The 20574-nt window shown below is 60.4% G+C and overlaps 4 protein-coding genes across 4 annotated transcripts; 1 reads left to right on the forward strand and 3 right to left on the reverse strand.

Moving 5' to 3' along the window:
• Window positions 1-844: 844 nt before the first annotated feature.
• Window positions 845-10404, reverse strand: ZMYND10 (zinc finger MYND-type containing 10). Its single transcript, XM_050312770.1, has 11 exons — window positions 10280-10404; window positions 9605-9721; window positions 8457-8510; window positions 8212-8355; window positions 6166-6254; window positions 5764-5864; window positions 4306-4478; window positions 3898-4023; window positions 2063-2184; window positions 1770-1895; window positions 845-1131 (listed from the first exon to the last, which is right to left on the reverse strand). Exons 1-11 carry the CDS (start codon window positions 10349-10351, stop codon window positions 1044-1046), a joined length of 1212 nt encoding a protein of 403 aa, XP_050168727.1. The 5' UTR covers window positions 10352-10404; the 3' UTR covers window positions 845-1043.
• On the reverse strand, window positions 10098-14605 carry NPRL2 (NPR2 like, GATOR1 complex subunit). The gene is made up of 11 exons (XM_050312771.1): window positions 14470-14605; window positions 14260-14351; window positions 13652-13820; window positions 13308-13416; window positions 12924-13060; window positions 12560-12657; window positions 12436-12472; window positions 12205-12298; window positions 12003-12120; window positions 11645-11787; window positions 10098-11396 (listed from the first exon to the last, which is right to left on the reverse strand). The coding sequence occupies exons 1-11, from the start codon at window positions 14539-14541 to the stop codon at window positions 11329-11331; spliced, it is 1137 nt and encodes a 378-aa protein (XP_050168728.1). The 5' UTR covers window positions 14542-14605; the 3' UTR covers window positions 10098-11328.
• A 162-nt stretch (window positions 14606-14767) lies between these two features.
• On the forward strand, window positions 14768-16684 carry LOC126638686 (transmembrane reductase CYB561D2). The gene is made up of 3 exons (XM_050312775.1): window positions 14768-14909; window positions 14997-15034; window positions 15211-16684. The coding sequence occupies exons 1-3, from the start codon at window positions 14783-14785 to the stop codon at window positions 15712-15714; spliced, it is 669 nt and encodes a 222-aa protein (XP_050168732.1). The 5' UTR covers window positions 14768-14782; the 3' UTR covers window positions 15715-16684.
• Window positions 16685-16916: 232 nt separating this feature from the next.
• Window positions 16917-19907, reverse strand: TMEM115 (transmembrane protein 115). The gene is made up of 2 exons (XM_050312772.1): window positions 18842-19907; window positions 16917-18115 (listed from the first exon to the last, which is right to left on the reverse strand). The coding sequence occupies exons 1-2, from the start codon at window positions 19693-19695 to the stop codon at window positions 17914-17916; spliced, it is 1056 nt and encodes a 351-aa protein (XP_050168729.1). The 5' UTR covers window positions 19696-19907; the 3' UTR covers window positions 16917-17913.
• Between the last annotated feature and the right edge of the window lie 667 nt (window positions 19908-20574).

Raw genomic sequence — 20574 nt, forward strand, 5'->3', positions numbered from 1 at the left:
GCTCCCGGAGCCGCCGCCGAGGGGGGGGGCCCGCTCCAGCAGCCCCGCTCTCTCCGCCACCTCTCCCAGGACCGAGACAAGCTGCGCTTTCTGCCTCAGTTCCCAGCGGGGAAGGGGCTGAAGGTACCGCTGGCGGAGGGTGAGAAGCAGCAAGAGAGCCTTGGACTCGCCCGAGCTGGCTGCAGCCCTGGACGTGCAGCCTGAGTTTGGTGTGAGTTTACTCCATGCTCCGAGCTTGGGCTGCTCAGTCTGGGCTGCAGCTGGACCGAGGCAGTTTCCTGCCTGCTGTCATGGGTCCTGCAGCAGCAGCGCTGCTGCAAAGCCTATTTTGGGGTGTCGGGGAGTCTCAGGTACCCCATCAGCAAAAGGACATGGCCTCACCAACCTTTCCCTTTGGCAACGAGAGGTGAGGATCCACCCCAGGTACAGACCCGCCAGTAAACCCTGTTTACTGGTGATGTTGGTGGGCAGGGGGCCAAAGCCCTCGGTGCCAACACCACATCAACAGAGAGGAAAGGGGGGCAATCGTCCCTGTGAGGTGGCAGATGAGGAACACCCGAGAAACTCACAGTGAGGTGCGCGAGCAAACCACATCCTCTGCTCCCCACGCTGCTCTAACGACAGTAAGAGGCGGTGGGAGGCCTTCTCACCCCTTTCCCTCCCTGGCTGCAGAGAGCTTGGTCCTTCTGCTAACCCACATCCTTACAGGCTTTTTCAGGTTCTCTGGGATTTCTGTTGTTGCAGAGGGGAAAACAGACACGCATGCCTCTCCCTGGGTGCAAGGAAGGTGAGGACAGAGTTTAGCATCTTCAGCTAGGAGAAGAAAAAGCAGGAATCAAGCAGCTGTGGGTTGCACAAGGAGGTTTATTGAAGAAGGCAGCATGGTAGGGTAGTGGGAGAGGAGAGGTCAAGCCCGGCTAGTGCTGCCTGGGGCTGGGAGCAGGCAGAAGGGGCCTTTGCCAGCTTCTCTCCAGCTGCTGGGCTGCACACCAGGGAACCTCAGCCTCGCTGAGCTGTGAGCCTGATGCCAGACACCCCTCCTCTTACAGGTCATCCACAACACTCCTTGGCACCTCAGCCATCAGGTTGCAGGCAGGCTTGTGCTTCTGCCAGTGCTGGACCTGGCAGGCCCTGTGGAGGGTAAAGCTTCTGTCAGGGGCAGTGGAGCCATGTGCTGGGAGGGAAGGAGTAACAAGGACAAACTCCAGCACCACAGTCCCCTGGGCACTGGAGGGGAGCTGGCATGGCCCAGCATTAGCCCAAGAGGGAGATGGATGTGACCCCCAGTTCCGGGGGCTAAGACGGTTTAGAGCGCCAGACCTTGCCAGATGGTTCAGGACCAGAGAAGATTTAACTTACTGCACCATCCCAGCTGCCACATCCCAGCCTGTCACCTGCACCCACGGGGTCATGGGTGCTTTCCTCCCCACCCCTGCCACACCAAGATGCAGAGGAAAGAGGCAGTGACACCACGGAAAACCCAGCCCGTCACTGCTGCCACTGTGGGCAGAGGCAGCTCAGCACCTCGCAGCTGCAACACAACACTCACCAGCACCTCCTGCACCAGCAGCCCAGCACATCAGCCTCCCACAAGATTTGGAGAGGTATGTGGCCAGAGGAGAGCCAGAGGTGCTGAGCAGGGGTGGGACCCCTGGCTTGCCGTGACCCTTCCTCAGTATCCTCTGGTGAGGTCTCTGGGGAGCACTGAAGGGCTGTAGGGGGGGAAGCAGGGGTCTGAGGGGACACAGAGGGTGGCAGGGCTCCCTTACCGTGTGCAGTACCACTCATTCCGGCAGCGAGAGCACCTCTTGGCTGCTTCTACACCACACACCCTGCAGCGGGGCTTGTCAGGGGCCAGAGCCTCCATCATGTCCAGGCTGTAGGTCTGTGCCCACCTGTGTAGACAGAGAGGGGTGAGGCTGCTCATGGGGAACTGCTGACCTGCAGCAAGCTGTCCCCCCTGCACCCTGGCACCACAGACCCCTCTGTCCTCCCAGTGCTGAGCTCCAGCCCCTGCTAATGGGGATACTGGCACCCCACGTGCACATAACCAGGGCCTCACCTTCGTGCCTGCAGCTTCAGCTCCTCCTCAGTGGGGCTGAAGGCGTGCTTCACCTGGTGCTTGGCAATGGCCTCCCACTTCCCCGAGTTTTTCCTGAGGATGTGGTCCCAGATGACAGGAACCTGGTGGGAGAGGCAGGGCAGGAGGAAGGGGTGCTAGCAGTCTGACCAAAGGTGTTGTGGTTTGGGGGTGTTTAGGGGGGAGGTAGCCAGCTCTGGGCACAAGGAGCATGGACTCTTCATGAGGGTGAGCAGAGGCAATGTGTGCTTTTGGGTACATGGAGGGGAAGGATCCACTCATCAACAAGTGTTCATGTGAAACAAGGCAAAACCTTTGGGATCTGATTGGGAATGAGTATTCAGCCCTGAGGCCTGGGCTCCTGAAGAGAAAGCCCTGGGATCTCAGCACCCTGCATGCTGGCAGCAGCATGAACCCCGTGCTCCGGAGCCGTTTGCCTGAGCAGATTTTTCCACTCATCACTTCCCTGAAGATGAACACTTGGGGAAGGACTGGCCAGTTCAAAAGCAAACGCGCCAGCCAAGAGCAGCGTGGGGAGTTCAGGCTCTGGAGAGGACGATGCTGCTTCAAACAGCACTGCCTTCTCCAGCAGAGTAAAAATAGCCAGGCCTGGAAGGGGAGGAGGCTGCTCTGGGAGCAGCCGAATGGAAAAAGGCCTTTCCTTAGCTTGGCTCAGAGACAAGGAGTGAGTTCACTGCTTTCTGAGCAGAGCAGGGAGCCCATGTCTGTGCTTCCAGCTGGCTCCTCCTGCCTGCCCCCTGGGCTCAGCCCTGGTCCTTGTCATAAGCAGGAGCAGCACCAGCACAAAAGTGGAGCTACGGGGAAGGGCAGCATCCTGGACAGGGTCCCCAGCGTGGCAGCTGCCTGTCGCTGTGCCACTGACACGCTGGCAGTTGAGGCACTTGGCCTGGATCCCTGTCCACCTCCACCCTGCTGCCATCCCCAGCCCCAGCCACTCAGCTTGCTGGTCTGCAGCTTCCACAGGCCCAGCTCCCAGCCTGGGCCATGCCTATGGATCAGCCACATCCAGCGCTGACAGAGCACGTCACCCTCCTCCCAGGCCATGGGCCAGGTATGTGGGGACAGTGTCCTTCCCCTCCAAACAGCCCAAAAGGCCACTGCCCAACCTACTCATCTGCTCCAGGAAGTGGCGTGGGAGCTTCCAGCAGTGGGGAAGAGCCTCTGCTGCCCCAGCATCTTCTCAGTAGCCTCTTTGTAGATCTGCCCCCACACTCAGTTTCTCCCCTCAGCTCACGAGAAGGCAGCAGAAACACTTTTCTCCAGAGACTACCATTGCACAGATTAAAAACCCAAGAACCTCATGGCTATTTGAAGACCATCAGGGCCCGATTCCCAAGGTCCAGACACCAGCTGGGACCAGTTTGACTCCAGCCTCTATCGGCAGACTGTGTTGTCCCTCAGTATACAGTGTGCCAAGCAGCTCTGACTCAGGGAAGTCCAGAATTCAGCAGGAAAACACTGATAAAAGTTAAATGAAGAGTTAATAGTCAAAACAAGCCAGGGGCTGTGTCTGCTTCAGGCAGCCACCATCCCAGGGATTCAGTGGGACCTGGAGAGCTGTTTATACCACAGTATTTATGTCTTTAGATGTGACTGTTTGGCCACTGCAGTGGCAGGACAAGGCTCTCACGTCACCCACAGGCAGCTTTGCTGGCAATAAGGGTGTGACTATGAAATGGGTGCTTGGCTGTTTTTCCAGGGCACCTCTGCAGAGTTTAGTGGAGGAAGAAAGACGTAGAGAGTTATCAGGCTTAAAGCAGAGCAGCTGGAGAGGTGACAGAAAAGCCACAGGATACCTGCTCCAGGACGAGATCCTTTTTGGGGGGAGCTGGCTCTGTCACTGCCAGGTGGCTCAGAAATCTCTGCATCTCCATCAGGTTGGGCAGCTGGTCAATGAGGACATCTGTCAGGAACACACGGAGCTGCAGCCATGGAAAGGAGAAAATAGAGAATGGAGAGAGGTCAGGATAAGGGAGTCAGAGCTGGGGAAGCAGCAGGACAAGAGCAGGGACTTGTGGGGCACTGGCAGAGTGAACCATGGGAGTCTCGTGAGGTGCATCCAGGAAGGCAAGCTTTGCTTGCTGCTGGTACAGTGACAGACCTGCTGTTATTCACCACTGGCTCCTTGGAGTGCACAGTGAGGATGGGTGAGAGTCCAGAGGTGCCCAGTGCTGGCAAGGTCCCACTCTGCTGCAGGGTCCTACCTTGAGGAGCTGGCTCTTGTTGAAGCCATCGAAGCGGTATTTGCGCTGGCACTCAGGGCTGAGCAGGAGGTTGAGCAGGGCAAGCCACACCTGTCCATCGAGTTTGGTCATCTTCACCTGGTCTTCAGGGGGCACCACGTGCCATGTGCCATTCTCAAACTTCTTGAGCTTGCCTGAGGGACAGAAGAAGCAGGGAGACACAGTGCTGCCTGAGGCAAGACAGCTCAGAGGTGGGGAGGCTGGCCTGCAGTCACTGCCTCACTTCACTGCAGGGAAGTCCCTCTGCTTCTGCCTGCCTCGGTTTCCCCACCCTTTGCTCAGCACAGCAGCCTACTTGGTACTGAGGTAATATATTAGAAAGTAGGAAAAGCAGAAAGAATATGTATTAAAACAATAGGACTGTGGCAGGAGTGGAAAGATCCCTGAGACATCTCCCTCTGTACTTGGCCAGGAGTGTAGAGGACTGGTAGACAGTTGCTGCAACAAAAGAGCAGCTGAAGAGGCACATTTTGGGGTACCAGCATGGCCAATACCTGATCATCCCAAGTTTCCTCTGTCAAGGAAAACCAGAAGTAGCATGAATGTAACAGAAGTGACAAAACAAGCTCCAGCAGCTACTGTGCAGCTCTGGTGGATGGAGCAGGATGTGGCCCTACATCTACACAGCCTGGAAATGCCTTCGTGCTTGTCTCTTTCCAGTCCCTCCCTCAGGGCCTGGGATCAAAGCTCCCTCTGACACCCCGAGTGCACAGGCAGAGAGAAGGGATGTGTTTCATGGCCGGAGGAAAGAGGAAAGCTCCCACATCCAGCTGGGCTGTTCTCAGCAGGCACACAGCCACGTGCTTGCAGCAGCTCTTCCTCCCCTGCCCGTGCTGTGACCCCCTGGAGCAGGGCTGGGGGGTTCCCACGCCCCAGGCCTCTGCTCTGAGGCAGGCACGGGGGAACTGGGAGGCTCTGGGGGGCTGAAAAAGTGTGGGAGGCGATGGCTGATGGGCACAGCCTGATCAGGGGCCTTTGGCAAGAGGGAAGCTCAAGGACCAGCATCATCAGGGCAATCGGTTTGCTGCCTGGGAGAGCCCATGTCTGCCTCTGATTCTTAGTGCTGTCCCAGAAAGCTGCAGGCAGGCTGGGATTGGCACTCTGGACTTTCTGTGTCCAGAAGACTCCTCAGAGGAGCACGTGGGGCTGACAGACATGTTACACTCCAGTACTAACTGTGATCAACTCAGAAAAGACCCAGCCCCACGTGAGGATCAGCTTTTGGGAGCACTGCCAGGCCCCCAGCCCAGCTGTGCTGCAGCTGTTTCTGAGCTGAACTGCTTCAGTCAGGGAGCACTAGAGAGGAGCTGGAGAGGAGGGTGGAGGTGGAGCAGCTCTGCAAGGGCTCAGACCCCTCAGTGGATGCAGTCCCCAGCACAGCACCACGGTGCCACAGGAATCACAGGGCACAGTCCTTACCTGCTTCCCAGCAGCTCCAGGGGCAATGCTCCACCAGCTCGACGAGGAGGCAGGGCAGGTTGTGGGTGTTCAGCATCCGTGTCAGCGCGCTCAGGGGCAGGCTGGAGACACAACAGAAAGGGTGAAATGGTGCTCACAGAGTAATGCCAGGATTTGTATCTACAAATGCTGCCTGAGGCAACTGGGAGAGGCGGGTAAAAAAGAAATGCTCTGGGTTCCCCAGGAGTATCGTGGAGCAGGGTGGAGTGCTGCTGTGTTTTCCTCCCAGGGCACAGTACCACTGCCACTGTGGATACAGCCAGCTGCTGAATGGGGTCCAGGCACCCGCTGTGGTGTCTCCTCCTCATGGGAATCTCCTCCAGAGAGCTCAGCACATGTTCTCTGCTGCTCCTGGGCACCCACCTCTCCACCTGGTCGGTGATGAACCGCAGCACAGACAGGGCCTTCAGGGAAATCTCAAACTCCATTGTCTCCGCCTGCTTCTGCAGCTCCTGTGGAGGGACAAGCACAGCCTTGGGATTTCAGGCCCCATTTCCCAGGAGCTGTTGACTGTGCAGTGGTAACCACAGGCTGGGGAGAAAAACAGAGCCCTTCAAAACAAGCTGTTTCTCATTCTCATTTCACTGCTTGTTTGCCAGGGCAGCCACAGAAGTGCTCACAACCCACTGTTGCTCATCCCTCATCTCCCTAACAGGTCGTGAATGACTTCCAGCAGCAGTGCTCGTGCACAGGAACACTCCCTGAAAGAGGCTGGTCCCAAACTGCTCCTCTATTCCCCTTTGGGGACCATCTTGTGGCCCATGGCCCTGCAGAAACCTCTGAGGGTTGAGGGAAGAGGAAACTGCAGAGGAACCAGAGGAGGAGAGAGAAACTTGACCCTGGTGCAGCTGCAGCCCTACATCCACCCCTCCTGCATCTGCCTCTCCCCTCCAGCTAGAATATCTGCCTGTGGTTATCCCAGACCACAGCTCTGCCACACTCTCCAGCCACCCAGCCCTTTTCTCTTTCCAGGCTGCACTGGACACCCTGCTCTTCTCCACATGCTCAGGCTAACAGCCTGACCACCCTCTGACTCAGCCTCTTTCGAGACCACGAGGATGGCTCTGCTGAGCAGGGCCAAGTTCTCCCTGGCCCAGGCAGAGCTTTTGTCCAGTCCCAGATGCTCAGCAGCTCACACTTCTGTGTGCAGAGCACTGACCTCAGCATCTTGTATTTCTCCAAAGTGCCACTGCAGCAGTTCCCTTCCAGATTTCTGTGGTAAGCAGCTCTGCGTTCCCTGTACTGGTGCCTCACACATTACTAAGAAAGCCTTATGGGCTCTTCCTCCCTCTCCAAATTGCCCCAGTGAGGTTTTTTCCTACAGCTCCTCCTGTTATCCAGTTATCCTGATCTCATCTCTGCTACCTTGAGGCAGGGACCATCTTTTGCCTGTGCTTCTGGGGCACAGCAGAACAGGGGTTACCACTGTACACAGTTACAAAGGACAAGAGGCTCCACAACACAGGAGAGGGCAGGAACAGCTTTTTCATAGGGGTTATTGTACATAGAGTCAAGAGAGGCTGGAATGAATCAGAGGAAACCAGGCTCCTTGGGAGATGAGTGCTTCTGAGAACCCTATTGGCTCAAAAAGGTCTGGGTTTTCAACTTCAGTCATGTCAAAGCACTAACAGAGACAGCCCCTTCCCCTCCCCAGCTGGGAAAACATTTCCTGGAAAACATCCCTATTGTGCTCTGGAGCCCTCCACTTCCTTCCCTTTTCTGGAAGAGGAACATGTGCTTGGGCAACAAGCCAAAGGATAGAGGCACAGGGAGGTACAGGCTCTCCCTTTAACCCTGCTCCTCCAGACACTCCTGGTGTGCAGTTTCAGGTGCTGAGAAGCACCAAAGGCAAAGAGATCTCCCACTCCAGGAAGGTGTGTGTGGCAGCCTGGGAACACCCGACCAGGCACAGCTCTGGGCTCACTGCTGGCCCAAACCAGCACAGAGGAGGAATTTCTTATGGAGCCAAGGAAGTTGGGGGAAACACATTAGGACAATTACTAATTTTAGGTGAAGCCTCTCATGTTTAACTCCAGTGGCAGCCTGATGCAGGATGGCTTCCCAAGCTCCAGGGACAGACACCCCCACAGCTTCCAGGAGCAGTGGCAAACGGCCAAACCCCTGCACTGAATATTTTGCCTCTCAACTCTGCAGCGTGTCCTGCCCTGGAGCTCTGAGTGCATCCTGCAGGAAGCCTCAGGCTGTCACTCTCACCAAAGAGGGCAGGAGCCTGGCTGCAGGGTGGAGCTGCTGGCAAGAGAGGAGCACCAGCAGACACCCTGGGAGATGGGTGGGACTCGCCAGGATCGCAGCCAAGGGGTTCTCCATGGGAAAGCTCCCCTGTGCCTCTGCAGGCTGTCCACATTCTCCACCACACGTCCCCAGCTTGCTCCAGGAGTTCCTCCTCACCTGCATGGACGAGGGGCTGGCCAGGTCCTGGGCACGCAGCTCCACTGCCTGTCCACTGGCGCTCCGGGCCGCGAGCAGGGTCAGCTTTCGGTGGCAGTAATCAATTAAATCCAGAATGCTGTCCTCTGCTGACTCACAGATCTCCTTCACAACGACATGAGTTGTACACAGGGCCAGTCTCCACAGCCATAGCCTTCCACCCCTCAAGGGACTTTCCACTGAGGAAAGCTGAACCTGCCTCTTACCTTGTAAAAAAACACCGTCTCCAAGAGGTTAATGATGGAGGCTTCATGGTGCAGCTGTGGGAGGAGAATGGCAAGAGTCAGCTAACAGTGGAGCAGCACTGAGGACACAGGCACTGGGACAGCTAAAAGAGCTCTTCTAAGAACCTACTTGTGTTGTGGCCAAAAAAATACTCCAAGAGAAAAATACAAGTGATGCAACCTTTAAAACAACTCCAGTTCATGCAGTTCATATTAACATTTATGTTAACATGCCCGTGACACTCTGACACATCGATGGAGAGCCACATTTCCCAGCAGGCAGGGCTCTGTCTGTGCTGCAGGGGTAGGACAACCACAGCCCTTGGTCAAGCAGCAGCCTCTGGTTCTGGCACAGAGCCACTGCCCAAGCCAGGACAGTGCTCTGCATGGCTGTGCTTCTCCCAGCCCCCGGGACTGGGGTAGACAGCCTTGTTCCAGGACTGGTAACCATGGGATAACTGCCTCGAGGCCATTAGCTGCTCAGAGAAGACACCACCTTGCCCCAGCAAGGTGCTACCCTGGACTGAAAATGGGCTAAAGCTTCCAAAACTTAGGCAGATTTCCCTTGGTTCAAGTGCTGCATCCCTCTGAGGCAAAGCCCAGCTCTGGAGATCACTCCCTTGCCAAGAATGGCCCAAAGGACCACTGCTCCCAGGACCAAAGTAAGAAAAAGTTACATTTTTGTTAAGCAAGAGGCATATAACCTCAGAGAGCTTCTGGCTGGATGTGCCAGAGAAAAACAGGGCTGAGAGAAGGGCAAACACTCCAGGGGTATTGCTGCCTGGGAGCGAGGGCAGCACTTGGAGCTGTGAGCCAGGAGCTCAGCCACCTCCAGGAGTGGCTTTTGCTGCATCCAGCCGCTCCTGCAAGACCCTCTGTGGGATGAGAGAGGGTACAGCCCTCCACAAAACCAATCTTCCCTGGGAGCGAGTCCCTGCCCTTCCTGGGGGCAAAGGCACATTGCTGTCCAGGGCTTTAGGAAACCAGGCACTTCCTACTGTGTCCCACTGCCCACCACAACCTGGCGAGATATAAAACCCCAGTTCTGACACCTTCAGGGTGACATTTATTTTTAAGGTTGCTGTGCCCACCCCATTCCCAGGCTCATTCCCACCCTGCCCTCTACTCACCACCACGTAGATGGGGAAGGTGCTCCTTGGCTTGAAGTCCTTCAGCCGGCACAGCACAGGAAAGACCTTGTGCTTCCAGATCTCCACAGAGATCAGCTCCCCAATGAGAACGGGAATCTAGACAGGGAAGGGATGGGGAAGCAACACCTTTCAGACCAGTGCTGCAGGGGGAACCAGTTTTGTTGCTAATGGTCAGCCACACTGGAGTCGTCCCAGGGAGGAAGGTGGCCCTGGGGCATCCTCTGTATTCACCCAGATCAGGAGCCAACAGATTCTCACCACAGAGAGCAGGCAGAGCTCCTGGGGCTGAAAAGGGGGAAGGTGACCCTGAGGAGCCGGGCAGGTCCAGGCAAACACACACTGGTGGTATACCCAGCATATCCTGGAGCAGGGACACCTCAGGTATAGGGCAGAGAACCACAACGGGTGGGGCTGGTGCATGAAAGACACCAAAACAACCTCTCAGAGAGAAACCAGAGACCAGCAAACAGAAATACCACAGCTTGACCTTTAATTATTTAAAAAAAAAAAACACCCCAAAACTGGCAAAAGCCACCAGTCAAATGTCTTTTCCAGAGACACAACAGAATTCTTCTCCATTTTATTCCGAAATTGCACACTGCCCACATGACAAGCCCAGCTGGGGATCCCTCCTGCCCCCCAGGGGAGGCTCACCTTGCCGTAGGTGACCAGCAGCTCGGTGAGGAGCTGCTCCTGGCCAGCAGAGGCGCTCAGGATGCCGTGCATATTCAGCTTCTCCACATACTCGTGCTGCCGAAGCCATCTGGGGGACAGCCAGCAAGGACATCTGTGCCACAGACCCCCGGCCACAGGCTCGGGGGCACTGCTGTGCTCCTGAGGGTCCCTTGTGCAGGGAAACCTGCTCTTGGAACCTCCAAAATCCCCTGCTGTGCTCTGAGCCTACAGTCCCTGGGGCAGCAGCTCCACTGGGGGCAGCCCTGCTCTCCTACCTGGTCCCCAGCAACACCCTCATTAGGGACACCACAGGACAGAGGGACCCTTCTCCATCACCCCTTCCCACACAGAGCCTCTGGGAACACCCCAGATCTGGGACTCTTCTTTGGCCCCCCTCCCCCTGGACCCACCTAATCTGCCAGTCCTTTCAGGAAGGCTCCAGAATCATGACCTATCCTGTCCCCCAACCCCACACGGACCCTCTGGGGACACTCCAGATCCGTGACCCTTCCTCACCCTCCTCCTCTTGAACTCTCCAATCCTCCCCAGTCCTTCCAGGAAGGCTCCAGAACTGCAGCCACTTCTCTCTCCGTCACCCCACCGTCACCCTCTGGGCTCACCTCAAAACCACGACCCCTCCTCTCTACCCTAAACCTTCTGGCAACCCCATTTACCCCCACCGTGACCCTCTGTGGGGGGGCGGGGGGAGTAAAACCGGGATCCCCGAAGAGCCCCAGCGAGGACCCCTCCCCCAAATTCAAAGCCCCTCTTTCACAGGAGCCTGTCCCCGCACCCCTGCCCGCCGGTGTCCCGCAGCTCGGTGCCCTGCAGCGCCCGCACCAGCGCCTCGGCCTCGGCGGGCGGCAGCGGGGCGGCCACGGCGGCCATGGCGTCCCACCGGTCGCTATGGCAACGGCGGCGCGGAGCGGCCTGTGCCGCCCCCTGGCGGCGCGGAGGAACGGGGGACACACACGGGGGACACGCGCGGCGTGGGGGACACGGGGCTCCGGTGCGGGCCGCCCCCGCCGTCACTTCCAGCACACGATGATGTTGGGGTCGTTCTCCAGGCGCTCGTCCAGCTCCTTGTAACTCATGCCTGCAGGGGAAGGCGGTGTGTGTTAGTGGGGTGCCCCGCACTGGTGCTGGGTGGGCTCCCTAAGGCTGCCCCTGGCACCACGGGCTCGGCAGCACGGCTTGGCACAGCGCCTCACCCACAGTCCTGGCTCCCTGCGGTCTGAGGGCTCCCAGAGGGTGAGATCCCCCAACCAGTGCACAGCCCTGGGCGGGCAGACACTCCTGTGTCACCCACCGGCCCCAGGGCCCGTATGGAGCCCGGATCCGTACCAGTCTTGCAGCAGATCTCATCGTAGCTGTGGCAGCCCGTGTACAGCCGGGCCGGGTGGCTCCGCTCGTCCCGCGCGACCTTCACGGGGTATTTCTGGAGCCTTCGGATAAGGCCCTTCATCAAACCAAACTGGATAAGCCTCCTGTGGACGAGGAGGGAAAACACTGGGACCACACTGCTGGGGTGCCAAACACCCCAGCTCCCTGCAATCCCATCTGGTTCCACCACGCCCCATCACTGCCTTGTGCTTCCTACCCTAGACGCAGGGGTTGGCTACTCCCTGCTCGCTCCCCCACGCTGTCCCTGCCACCCCTGGTGTCACCACTGCCCCTGGGGACTGGGCAGGAAGGCTCTGACCTCTCGTCCACCCTCTGGAGCTGCACGGTGTAGCGGGAGATGAGGTCTCTCACGGTGGTGCCAGGGCTGAGCCCGCAGTACAGCTGGAAGACATCCCTGAGGCTGGCTCGCTTGTGCCCTGTGGGGACAAGTCACCAGTCAGCTGCTCTGTCCCGCTGCATGACCCTCTATCTGCCAGCAGCCCCAGGTGGGGTCACTGTACCTTGTTTGGTGACGTAGGACAGACACTCTTCCTGGAGACACTTGTCATCCACCAGGTCCTGGACCTTCGGAGTGGTGCAGTAGACATTGGAGTACTGGAGGGTGAGGACAGACCAGCTCTGTTCAGCTGTGACTCCAAGAGACAGACCCAGCCCACTCCCACCCTGTTGTCCCCCAAACCCAGCCACAGCCACTGCCCAAATCCTGCTCACAGTACCACAGCCTGACCCACCTGGAGTATGGAGACGAGCGTGACGACCCCATAGTACCTGCAGATGGACAGGGAGATGTAAGAGACCCTCTCTGCCAGCTCCCACCCCCTTCCTTGGGCTGTCCAGGCCCCTCCAGGCACTCACAGCAGGTTCTGCACAGCAATCCGCACCAGGTTCAGCTCCACGTCAGCTTCTGCAGAAATCTTCTGGACGTGCCGAAAGCCATCTATGTAGGGCAGGATCTGGGAGGGGAGGAGGCAAGATCCAAGAGGGGAGAGATCAGAGAGGCTCAAGACATCACCCTGAAGCTCAAGAAGCTCCCCTGTCTCTCTGGGCAGGCTCCATCCCCAGCAGTGCTTTATCCTCATGCTGGGTGAACAGAGCACAAAGACCAGAGGGGCACCAAAGTGTGCTCATTATTGTGGTGATCTCCAGGACAGGCCAACCACCCAGGCAGTCTGGAAACAGCTCCCTTCCAAAGCCTGCTGCCATGGTAAAGCACACAGACCTGCTGCGTGGTGAGATCCCACTGGGAGTTGAAGAAGTCATCCTTGTCTTGGGTGAAGACGGGGACATCGTACTCCTGCACGATGGGGGGGTCCGGGCGCTGCTCGATCACCTTCAGGTGGATGGTGTTGGACTCATCTGCCCAGGAAAAGGGGAATGCTCAATGCCCATGGAAACCTGTGCTCCGACCATCAGCCCCAGCACACCATAATGCCACAGGGAATGAGGTGTTCACAGCCCGTTAACCCCCTCCCACCCATCCCTCTGAGCCACCCAGGGCAAGGCTGGCTCAGACACCCCCAGCTCCAAGCACAGACAGGCAGGGAGCTGCTGGGAGCAGCACAGGCACAGCAGACCCAGCTGCCCCCCAGCACAGCTCTCATACCTATGGGCAGGGTGCACTTCCCTTTGGCATTCAGCTCCTCCAGCAGGATGGTCATGATGGGGACCAGCTTCTGTTTGCTCTCCTCGTTGGAGATGAAGCCGCTTTCCAGCTAAAAAGAGCAGAAAACTGAGTCAGCTCCTCCAGCAGGCTATAGGAATCTGGATCCTGTTCTCCCTTAAAATTCAAGTGATCTTGAAGCTGGTAAAACCAATACAATACCCTTCTCACTGTTAACCTGGCCCCTATCCCAGCAATGCCCAATGCCCCAGGATGTGCTCCAGGACACCATTGGGGTGTCCACAGCCTGTGGGGAGGAGCGAGAGGCAGCCAGGCTCAGGTCTCACCTCGAGGGTGGTGAGGTAGCCAGCCAGCTTCTTCACAATGGGCTCCAGGGCACAGGCCTTGGCTCTGGCGTCGCACACGAAGCCCAGGTTGAAGAGCAGAGCGTTCCTGCTGTACTTCTTGTGCTCGATGCACACGGGGCAGCCGATCAGCTTCTTCTCCATGGCCGTCCTGCGGGAAGACACATAAAACCTGCACCTACAGCCTCGGGGAGAGCTGAGCCCTGCACAAGGACAGCTCCTGGTCAGCTGTGGAGGTGGGGGCTTCTCTTGTTTGCAGAAAAAATGATGGCTAATCCCCCCATGCTCAGAGTGCAAAACACAGTCTGAAGAAGGGGAGAAAAGAGTCACTCATCGGAGAAGACAACACTTTCCTTACAAAACCAGCACAGCTCTCCTGACTCGTTTGGTTTCCCCGCATTTGAGGCTGACGGAGCAGCACAAGCAGCACCAGCCACCCCCAAATCAGACACCGACCCCCTGCACGGGTACCTGCGGGCACGGCAGCGAACCTGCCGGCCACGGGGACAGCACCCCTGAGACCTGGCACTGCCACAGCACCGCGGTGTCACCCCCACCCAGCGGGGAAGGGACGGGGGGTCTGCACTCACACGGTGATCAGCTTGTTCTGCAGCTCGGGCTTGGTGATCACGTACACCTGGATGGTGTCGAACAGCTCGCGGGAGATGAAATCCTCCGGCACCTGCGGGGCACAGGAGTCTCCGTCCCAGCCGAGCCCCGGGGAACAGCCGCCACCGCTGGCCCTGCGCTCCCTTCTCCCCCACGCGCGCTCCCGTGCCCCAGCCCCAGCCGCCCCGCACCTGGTAGGTGATCTTGGGCCCCAGCGTGGGGTGGAACTCGCTGAAGAACACGCACTCGATCCGCCCGCCCATGGCGGGGCCCAAGCGCAGCGAACGGCCCGACCGCGCCGGCCACCGTAGCGGGGCTGCGATCACACGGTGGAGCAGCCGGGGGCGGGACCTCGCCCCTGAGCGACAGCTCCTCCCGCCACTCAGCAGCGGCGCAGGGAGGGAAGGGCGGGCCCTAGCGCTGACGGACAGCCCGGCTCGGCCAATGGCGGCCCGCGCCGCGGCCCGGCAGTGTCGGGGCGGCCGCTCCGCCCGCCCGGCCAACATGGCCCTGACGGCCGAGACCGAGTCCCGCCTGTACCGCTCGCTCCGCGTCGCCTCCGGCGCCGCCGCGCACCTCGTGGCGCTGGGCTTCCCCGCCGCCGTGGCCGTGCTGGCCCGGCCCGGATCCAGTGAGTGCCGCGGGGCCGGGAGCGGGGCGCCGGGGGGGCGGCCGGGCCAGACCTCCCCGCTCACCTCACGCTGCCCTTCCCTTGCAGGTCTGTTCTCCTGGCACCCGCTCCTCATGGCGCTCGCGGTAAGTCCCACCGCCCCGGGCACCGTGGCAGAGGCAGGGGCCGTGCCGGTGGAGTCCCCGGGCGGTGCGTGGGGAGCCCCGGGAACCCCCGTGAGCCGGGGAGCCGAGCCCCGGTTTCCCTGGCGGAGGGGCGGCTGCTCGGCCGGTGCCAACCCCGCTACCCTCTGCCTTCCCAGTTCTCGTTCCTGATGACGGAGGCGCTGCTGATCTTCTCCCCGGAGACCTCGCTGCTGCGCTCCTTCTCCCGCAAGGTGCGGGTGCGGGCGCACTGGGCGCTGCAGCTGCTCGCCCTGCTCTGCGCGCTCCTGGGGCTGGGGATCATCACCTACAACAAGCACCTGAACGGCAAGGGCCACTTCGTCACCTGGCACGGGCTGACGGGGCTGCTGGCCGTGCTGTACGCGGGCGGGCAGTGCGCCGGGGGCGTGCTCCTGCTCTACCCCAAGCTGATGAAGAACTGGACGCTGGCCAAGCTCAAGCTGTACCATGCCACCTCCGGGCTGGTGGGCTACCTGCTGGGCTGTGCCAGCCTCATGCTGGGCATGTGCTCGCTGTGGTTCACCACGGCGGTGACCGGCGCCTCCTGGTACCTGGCTATGCTGTGCCCCCTCCTCACCAGCCTGGTGATCATGAACCAGGTGAGCAACGCGTACCTGTACCGCAAGCGGAGCCAGCACTGAGGGCCTGGCGCACAACCAAACCCCGAGTGAGCTGGCGAGGCCGGGGCTCCTCCTCACAGCTCCCCCTCCTCGCACGAGGTCTTCCTGGAACTTTGTTTCTACTTCCTTGTCTCTCGTTAGTCCTGGATTGTCCTTAGTGTCGGCTACAATGTGTGTGTGACACCTCACACCCGCCCCGGTGGGGACGTTTCCCAGCACAGGTGAAGCTGCTGGTCCCTGCAGCAGCTTGGTGCTCAGTGCTGGGAAACGGAGGGTTCGCTCAGGATTCCTGCTCCTTTCCCATTCCCACAAAAGGGCTGCTTTGGAGCAGGCAGGACGGGAGCCATCCTGGTGAGGAGGGCAGGAAGTCCCCTCCCTCTCTCCTGGGAGGCCGCAGTGGGCACCACGCTGCCTCTCCTGCTGCGGGGGCAGCTTGGCTAGGAAAGCACAGGGCACGGTTGTGGCTTTGGCCCTGGGAGGGCTGGGGCAGGGTGGTGGCATCTGAGGACACGGTACAGGAGCACATCTGTCCCTGTGGCATGAGGGCTCCCTGGGACCAGAGCAGCCAGCCCTGACCCGAGGCCACAGGTCTGGGCACTCGCTGCCACGCACAAACCCCTCCCCAGGCTGGGGCAGCGCAGCCTCGGCTTGTTGGGGTGGAGTCAGTTTACAAAGCAAATGACTGAGCCAGGCTATGAACCTGCAGCCAGCAAAGGCGTTTTGTCCTTTGGAGGGGCACAGGGAACAGTGTGAGCAGGGCAGAGGTGCAGGCCTGGGGGATGAGCCCTTGGGAGGGCAGGAAGGGACCTCTTGCTGACACAACCACCTTTCTCCCAGCCTGCCCACCGTCGGGGCTGCTGTGAGGCTCTGTCTGCAACTCCTCAGCGCGTATCCTGCTCCCAGCAGAGCTGGAGAGCTGGGAGCGGCTCCCAGGCTGAAAAATTCCTCTGTATCCAGAGCTTTTATTCAATAAAAATTTCAGGCAGCTACAGTGCAACAAGCCCTCTTTACTGCTGGGGGAGGAGGGAGGAAACATGACTTTTGGGATGCTGGCACACTTTTCCCCCCCTGGAGATTTCTCACCTCCTCCTTTCAAAGGGTCTGTTCCAACCTGCTGGGAGGACCTGGGAAGAAACCTCCTGCCCAGGCTCCTGGCAAGAGCTCCAGGGGCTGCTCTGGGCCAGGCCCCTGCCCTGCCCATGCTCTGCTACAGAAGCCAACTCTTTCAAAGAACTCTTTATTGATACCCAAATGTCCGTGTTCTTCCCGTTAGACAAAACCTTCTCATGTGGTCCTTTAAAAAAATAATAATGACACTGCTGACCTGCTAACGGGCTGGGAATTGCCCGCTGGATCAAGAGCTGTGAGGAGGCTGTCACAGGGAGCATCCTCTCCATCCAGGGAAAAAAAACCCCACCAACACAGAGGGAGGGAAAGAAGGGGGGAGCCCATATTCTACCTGCAGGAAAGAAAACCTGCTGCTGGAGGAAGCAGCGAGAGCCCCGCCATAAAAACTTAATTCCAGCTTCTAGTGTAATCTGACAAACGGATTAGCCGGGGAGCAGCCAAGGGCACCGGCTCCTCGCAGGGGGAGGGGGGCAGGAGAGGGAGGAGCAGAGAATTCCCACCGCAGAAAGCCTGGAGCTGGCAGTGCTGGACCGCTGCTGTGAGGGGCTGGGCGGCCCCTTCCTGACCAGTGGCCTGTCCCCCCTGCCCAACTTCTCACCGGTCCCAGCAAACTCCTGCCAGGGTGGGGGAGGCTCTCCATGGGAAAGACATCTGGAAAAGAAACCCATCAGCCTTCCCATTCCCTCAGTTCGGGACAAAACTACCTTCAAAAGGGAGGAAAGAAATAAGTGTTGAGTGCTCTGGCCAAGCCCTGGCACAGAGGAGAAGCTGACTTCTATCCCACAAGGGCGAGCGCAGCGGCCTTGGGGTGGGGATCAGCCCCGTGTCCCCGTCCTGGGACAGCCCCCGCTGCCTGCGCCGACTCCACGGCCTCGCCCGCGCCGAGGGGAGTGGCTCCAGCAATCCCTGTCCTCGCGGTGGCGGCAGTGTCACCGTCCCGGGTGCCTGGTGCTGGCCGCGAGCAGCAGCAAAGCGTTGCTGGAATGAGGTGTCCCCCTGCCTGTGCCACGGGAGGAGTCCCCGCTCCCAGCCGTGCGGGATACAAGGGGGATTAGCAGCTCTCCAAGGGAGACAGGGCGGGAAGGGGGCCGGTCACAGCTGGGCCGGGGCATCCTGGAAGCTGATGAGGTTGGACTCCTGGCCGGGGCTCTTGCCGGCCGCGCCGGGGTCAGGCAGCAGGGGGGTGTCAGCCTTGGCCGCCGCTGCCTCCTCCTCCTCATCCTCCATGCTGGGCCAGGCCGACTGGTCCTCCACGCGCTTCAGCCGCTCGTTCAGGGCCTTCAGGGCCAGCTGCCTGCGGGGCAAGGGACACCTGGTTAACCGCGGGTCCAAGGGGCAGGGCAGGGGCTGACAGCTCTGTCCCACAGGGCACTGTGAGAGCCTGGCCCTGGCTCCTTCCCAGCAGGAAAGGGTGGATTCAGCAGCAATGGGGATGACCCGGAGTGCCCAGGACTGCTCCACAGACACTCAGTCAGACTCCCAGACTACACACACGGAGTTCTTGCGCCACGTGGTGCGCTCAGAGGCTGTCAGGGAGCACGCAGGCTGCTCCGGGAATGGGGACTAGAGGCATAAAACAGGGCAGGGAAAAGGGAACGCCAACGCCTTGTCCAAACCCTCCTGCTGGGAGTCAGGAGGGGCAATGCCGGGTGTGGGGGACGGCTGGGGCGTGGGGCTGACTCACTGCCTTCCCCTGTGCTGGGGGAGTGCAAGACTGCCATGAGTCGGGGCTGGCACCTCCCCAGGCTGTTCCCCTTCCTTCTGCAGGGACCCCAAACCCTGCCTGGCCCTTCCCCAGCATCTACCCACTGCTCCACATCTTGAAGAGCAGGACAACATCCCACCAGCCTCCTGAAATGCTCCTCACCACCTCCTGTGGCAGGGCAGACCCCATGCAGACGGTCCCTGCTTAGCAACCTGCACCTAAACCTCCCTCCTCCTCCTCCTCCTAGTTCGGATTTTAACCCGACCCTCGCAGTCCCTAAACACACGATCCCCACGGGAGCAGGACAGGCAGTACCTTCTCCTCTCGGCGTCCTGGGGGTCCGTGCCCGGCAGGCTGATGGTGATGGAGGACGGGGCGCCCACGTCGTAGCGTTTGACAGTCTTGCGGCACACCCTCACCTTCACCAGGACGCCGTGCACCAGGTTGGCCACCAGACCCACCACGGGCTGCAGGATCTCGGGGAAGAAAGTGGCGAAGGCGAAGTGGTCAGACATGTCTCCGCGGCCTCTACTGTGCCGCTGGTAGAAGCGGAGATAGACCCAGCTGGAGAGGAGCCCGAAGCCGTACGAGGCCAGTACATTGCTCTCGACGAGGGCAGCGAGCCGCAGCAGAGCCAGGAGGAGGAGCAGGAGCATGGGGACAGCCTTCATCCTGACCTGAGGCACCTTCAGCACGGTGCTGTCTCCCATCGTCTGCTTGAGGGCCACCAGGACCCCGCCGAGGAAGCCCAGCCCGCCGTGGATGCGCACGGCGAACAGGTAGTCGAGGTGGAAGGAGGCCACGTAGGTGAGGAAGTAGGCGAGGGCCGCCAGGAGCCCCACGGAGATGTTCACCACGGCGAAGAAGACGAGCAGCTCCAGGGCCCCCCAGAGGGGCTCCAGCAGCCGCCCCGCCGCCCCCAGCGTGGCCAGTGCGGCCGCCAGCCCCCAGGCGCGCTGCTCCACCAGCCCGTGCGTCAGCAGCGTCCACACCCAGAAGTTGGGGGGCAGCAGGTAGCCGGGCGTCACCGCCAGCCCGTAGGCCGTGTCCAGCCCGAAGGAGAGCAGGTACAGCAGCACCGCGGCCGCGCTCAGCGACTTCACCACCACGCTGGTGCCGGCCAGCGCCGCCAGGAAGTGCTGCCGGGCCACCGGCAGGTACCGCCGCATCTTCGGCCCCGCGGGCGGCACGGGGCGGCCCCGCGGGGGCTGCCCGGGCCCCCCACCCCGCCCGCTTCCCCCCCGCGCCGCCCGCTGTCGGTGCCGGTGTCGGTGCCGCTGCCGGTGCTGGTGCCGGTGCTGGTTCTGGTGCCGGTGCCGCCGCTCCGCCCGGGCCGGGCCGCGCTCGGCCCCGCTGCTGGGACAGGCCGGGCGCGGACAAACAGCGCGGCTGCGCCTGCGCCTGCGTGGGGGCGCGTGCGACTGGGCGGGGCCGCGCCGCGGGGGCGGGGCCGGGGCGCCGCGGGGCACGTCGGGATTTGTAGTCCAGGAAGGAGAGGGGACACGGCCATGGTGGGGGGATCAGGACACGGGGCACATGGACATGGGAGGCGCATGGACACGGGGGGGGACACGGACATGAGGGGTGACACCGGGGGACACGGGATAAACGGCCGCGAAGACGCGTACAGGGCGGGTCATGGACATGGAGGGGCATAGCCACGAGGGGCACGGGACAAATGGCCGGGAGGATGCGGACACTGGGGGGACATGGGACAAACAGCTCGGGGGACATGGACAGAGGGGTGACACGGACGTCAGGGGACACGGGACAAATGGCTGGGAGGGACGTGGATGGGGAGGGGACACGGACACGAGGGGGACATGGAACAAACAAGCTCGTGCGAGATGGACATGGGGGTGACGCGGACATCAGGGAACAGGGGACGGACGGGAGGGTCATGGACACAGAGGGACATGGGACAAATGGCTGGGAGGGGCGTGGATGGGGAGGGGACACGAGTGGACAGGGACACGGGGAGTGACACGGACACTGGGGGACACGGGACAAACAGCCATGAAGACACGTACACGAGTGGGTGGCACGGA

This window comes from Myiozetetes cayanensis, unplaced genomic scaffold (genome assembly GCF_022539395.1).
Source record: "Myiozetetes cayanensis isolate MyiCay16 unplaced genomic scaffold, myiCay2020 scf18, whole genome shotgun sequence".
Classification (NCBI taxonomy): Eukaryota; Metazoa; Chordata; class Aves; order Passeriformes; family Tyrannidae; genus Myiozetetes; species Myiozetetes cayanensis.

Bases quoted from the DNA above. Each gene is read 5' to 3' on its own strand.
- ZMYND10 (XM_050312770.1), bottom strand. From the start codon at position 10,351: ATGCACGGCATCCTGAGCGCCTCTGCTGGCCAGGAGCAGCTCCTCACC. The intron at 8,511-9,604 runs GTGAGTAGAGGG...CTCCTCCCACAG, and splicing joins CCTTCCCCATCTACGTGGTG to CTGCACCATGAAGCCTCCAT. The intron at 1,132-1,769 runs GTAAGGGAGCCC...TACCCTCCACAG, and splicing joins AATGAGTGGTACTGCACACG to GGCCTGCCAGGTCCAGCACT.
- NPRL2 (XM_050312771.1), bottom strand. From the start codon at position 14,541: ATGGGCGGGCGGATCGAGTGCGTGTTCTTCAGCGAGTTCCACCCCACG. The intron at 13,821-14,259 runs GTGAGTGCAGAC...GTCTTCCCGCAG, and splicing joins CAGAACAAGCTGATCACCGT to GACGGCCATGGAGAAGAAGC. The intron at 13,061-13,307 runs GTATGAGAGCTG...TTTCCTGGGCAG, and splicing joins GAAGTGCACCCTGCCCATAG to ATGAGTCCAACACCATCCAC.
- LOC126638686 (XM_050312775.1), top strand. From the start codon at position 14,783: ATGGCCCTGACGGCCGAGACCGAGTCCCGCCTGTACCGCTCGCTCCGC. The intron at 14,910-14,996 runs GTGAGTGCCGCG...CTTCCCTTGCAG, and splicing joins GCTGGCCCGGCCCGGATCCA to GTCTGTTCTCCTGGCACCCG. The intron at 15,035-15,210 runs GTAAGTCCCACC...CTGCCTTCCCAG, and splicing joins CGCTCCTCATGGCGCTCGCG to TTCTCGTTCCTGATGACGGA.
- TMEM115 (XM_050312772.1), bottom strand. From the start codon at position 19,695: ATGCGGCGGTACCTGCCGGTGGCCCGGCAGCACTTCCTGGCGGCGCTG. The intron at 18,116-18,841 runs GTACTGCCTGTC...CTTGCCCCGCAG, and splicing joins CAGGACGCCGAGAGGAGAAG to GCAGCTGGCCCTGAAGGCCC.